The sequence below is a fragment of the Orycteropus afer genome, unplaced genomic scaffold, assembly GCF_000298275.1.
Source record: "Orycteropus afer afer isolate SDZICR_OR568_19922 unplaced genomic scaffold, OryAfe1.0 scaffold00121, whole genome shotgun sequence".
In the NCBI taxonomy this organism is placed as follows: domain Eukaryota; kingdom Metazoa; phylum Chordata; class Mammalia; order Tubulidentata; family Orycteropodidae; genus Orycteropus; species Orycteropus afer.
In genome coordinates, this window is record NW_006921708.1 from 8,271,018 (window position 1) to 8,274,576 (window position 3,559).

Here is a 3,559-nt window from a genome sequence, read left to right on the forward strand (position 1 = left end):
ATAGTTATACCACCTTGGAAGTCCAAGGAGAAGTCACTATGAGTTGGATTCAACTCGATGGCAGTGAGTTTGGTTTTCTTTGGTATACACACACACACACACACACACACATATATGCTCTAATCATGTTTGTATGTGTTTGTGCTCTAATTGGAAACTTTCAGGGATATTTCAAATACATCAGAGGAAAGATCAATAAGGGAACTTGCAAGGACTGGTGTTTGAGTTTCACATTTACACCAGTATCCACTGTTCTCAAGCTGGGAAGAGGCCAGCATGCATTGCTTGGAATCATCCTGATTCTGATTTTCCCCCTTGGCTCTTTGGCATCTGATAGGAAGTGTGCTTTCGTTCTTTGTTTGCAGAATGCTTTCCTTTGAGCTTCTGTTGATTGTATTGTGGGTATTTTTCTTTCTGTTCTCCTTCAAAGTAGTCAATAGTGAGATTGTACTTTTGCCCAAGTTAGCAGAAGCTTTCCATTTTCTTCAAGTGGAGAGAGAATAAATGAGCAAGAACCTTGGTTTTGAAGTAAAGCTTTCCAGAAACTAAGACTCCATGTGTAGAGTCTTTAGAAAGGATAAAATGGTATTAAAATGTCTTTTCCCAGAGTTCTTCTTTAAGGAAGATAATAAGACAGATAAAAACAGTTCAAGTTTGCTGAGGTATATTTTCAGAATCTACTTGGTTGATTGATTCACAGGCAGGTATAGCAGTTAAGCTTTGAATAGCCTACATTAGGTGAATAGCACATCAATTTGTCAATCTTACAGAAGTCCTCTTCCACCTGGAGACATCAGCTAACTATTCTAAACTGGATGGATATGATGAATTGAAACTGGAAATGGACTTGGTCTTTTGGGAATTAAAGCAGGTAAACCATAGCAAAAGATCATAAATAAGCAGTTCTTATAAAATATTTAAGAAATTAATGCAATATTCTGTTTTGCTTCTGTTGTGAATTGTGCTAGCAAAATAAAGAGAACAATAGGCAAGGTTTTGAAAAAATTCATGTTTGGTTTTAAATTTTTATTGTTGCTTATCTCTATTCCTTGGAGAGCTTACCTCATTCTCTCTAAATGTTATCCCCCTTCTCATCCATATTAATCTTTTAGATATTGAAGAGTAATAAAACTGATATGTGCCTGAATGGACACTTGTCTGAGGAGGAAGCCCTCTTGCTTCCTCAGAATTCCAGAGTTTGGGAGAGCCTCATAGGACTGCTGTGTCAACAGAACTCTTCCAATGGGACTGATATTTTAAACAACCTAATAGGTTCTTTAGAGGATGCTGTAAGTATTACATCATCTGATCTCTTCTAAGAGCACCAATGGGCTCATTGTTAAGGCTAATATGCCAACACTTAACCCTGAATTTTGACAAGGAAAGTGCTGACATCAGCCGTAACTTAAAGAAAAGTGGCAGATGGAATCTCATCTGTGCGTCAGTCCTATCCCTTTTGTTTGCATGGTATAGGAGTTTTTGTATCCTCCCACCCCACCCCTATCTTCTTTGACATCAAACTGATGTCCACAGAGCTTTCCAAACCCTTGAAACAAACCTGTGCTGGGAAGCCCACTATTCTTCCCTGTCCTGCTCCATTTCTAGTATATGCAACTTGTAGCAAGACTGCAGTTTTTGGTGATATGAGACATTAAAAAGCATGTTCCTTCAGGGTTGTTGCTCAGGACCCAGAGACATCTTTGCTGAACATTCAGGTAGTACTGTGGAATGTTGAGCAATTTGTTAGCAAAAATTGTTTATGTCAAGTTGAGCCCATATTTTCTTGCTGAGCACTAAAAAATCATAGCAACACTCATATTTTTGTAGTTCATTTTTCTCTCTCAGAATTATCTGTTTCATTTTTGTCTTTTTTCCTTATATATCATGCAACTCCAGAAAAAGAATTCACTTTAAATAAAATAAAAACTAGTGTGGTAATAAAACTGGTGACACATAAACTATGATATGGCTGAAAAAGAAAAAAAAAAAAAAGCTAGTAACACATACAAAGTTCAATACACTCAACTCTTTCTTTGCCATATTCCCTTTTTCTGTTAAGGATCATATTTTACAACAGGTCATTATTGGGAACACAAGTATGCCAGTTTTGATGACTGAAGAATCTCTGGGCTGGCTAGAAGTCGAGGCACAGCTCTCAGAAATGAGCCTTTCCTGTGCTCGGCTCTTCCAGCTGCTGGGAACTGATGCCATACCTGGGAATGGGGTCACATCTGCTGATTGTAAGGACCAGCTTATTTCCACAGTGTGAGTATGCACTTGATGGGAATTTATAAACAATTGGAAATAAAAATGATTTCAGCTACCTCTTCCACTGAAATGATAGGTCAACATAATATGTTCTATTTCTAATGAATAATGAATAATAATAAAAAAAACAACAACAACAACAAAAAAAACAAACTTACAGCCGTTGAGTTGATTCGACTCATAGCGACCCCATCTTGGGTTTCCGAGGCAGTATCTCTACAGAAGTAGATTGCCCAATCTTCCTTCCAAGGAGTGTCTGCTGGGGGTGGACCACAAGGCTTCTGGTTAGTAGTCAAATGCTTTAGGCACTACACCACCAGAGCTTCTTAATGAATTATGTTATGTGCTGTCGAGTCAGATCGACTCATAGTGACCCCTCCTTGGGTTTCCGAGGCAGTATCATTACGGAAGTAGATTGCCCCATCTTCCTTCAGAGGAGTGGCTGGTGGGTTTGAACCTCCAGCCTTCTGGTTAGCAGTCAAGTGCCTTAAGCACTATGCTATCAGAGCTCCCCCTTAATGAATACAGTATACCAAAACCAAATTCACTGCCGTGGGTCGGATCCGACTCACAGAGACACCTTCTGTGTCCCACGCAGTATCACTATGGAAGTAGATTGCTCAACCTTCCTTCCAAAATGAATACATTTTAGGATTATTTAATTTTTCATTTTAAAGAGATTAACCTATTTGGTGCTATTGGAAAACATCCACAATCTGTTAACAATTAAAAAGTTTTTTTTTTTCTTTTTTTTTTAAGTTTAACCATCAGCTTAACTTTCACAAGGAATGTAGGATTCCTGTTTTTTTTCCTAAGGTGAGAATGTGACTGAGGTTTTTAAACACTGCTTGCATTGACTACCAATGGGAAACTTCTCTTGGGAGCTGTGCTTCTTCAAAAATCTTGGCTTGTCTTATTTTATGGTGCTGTTAATTATGGGTGTGATCAATTTTCATTTTCCTTGGCTGCTGTTAAGTTCATAGAGGCCCATTACATGAACATTTAAGAAAAACATTTTTGTCTTAGGTTCAAAACACATTTTTTTTTTTTTTTTTTAAATCCTGTACTTTTCTAATACCTTCTCTCCTGATTTGCTATGTCGTAAATTTTATATGGGAGCTCTGGTGGCATAGTGCCTAAGGCATTTGACTGCTAACTAGTGGCTGGTGGTTCAAATCCACCAGTTGCTCTTCAGAAGGAAGATTGGGCAATCTACTTCCGTAGTGATATTGCCTCAGAAACCCAAGGAGGGGTCACTGTGAGTCCGGTGTGACTCGACTGCAATGAGGTT

At 38.4% G+C, this 3,559-nt stretch overlaps 1 protein-coding gene across 1 annotated transcript in view; it reads left to right on the top strand.

Annotated features, from left to right (window-relative positions):
• ABCA13 (ATP binding cassette subfamily A member 13) overlaps positions 1–3,559 on the top strand; it is an 888,443-nt gene that overhangs the window by 109,166 nt on the left and 775,718 nt on the right. Inside the window, 4 exon segments of the mRNA XM_007944147.1 lie at positions 165–217; positions 771–871; positions 1,113–1,289; positions 2,060–2,265. Of these exon segments, the coding sequence (XP_007942338.1) occupies positions 165–217; positions 771–871; positions 1,113–1,289; positions 2,060–2,265 (537 nt within the window).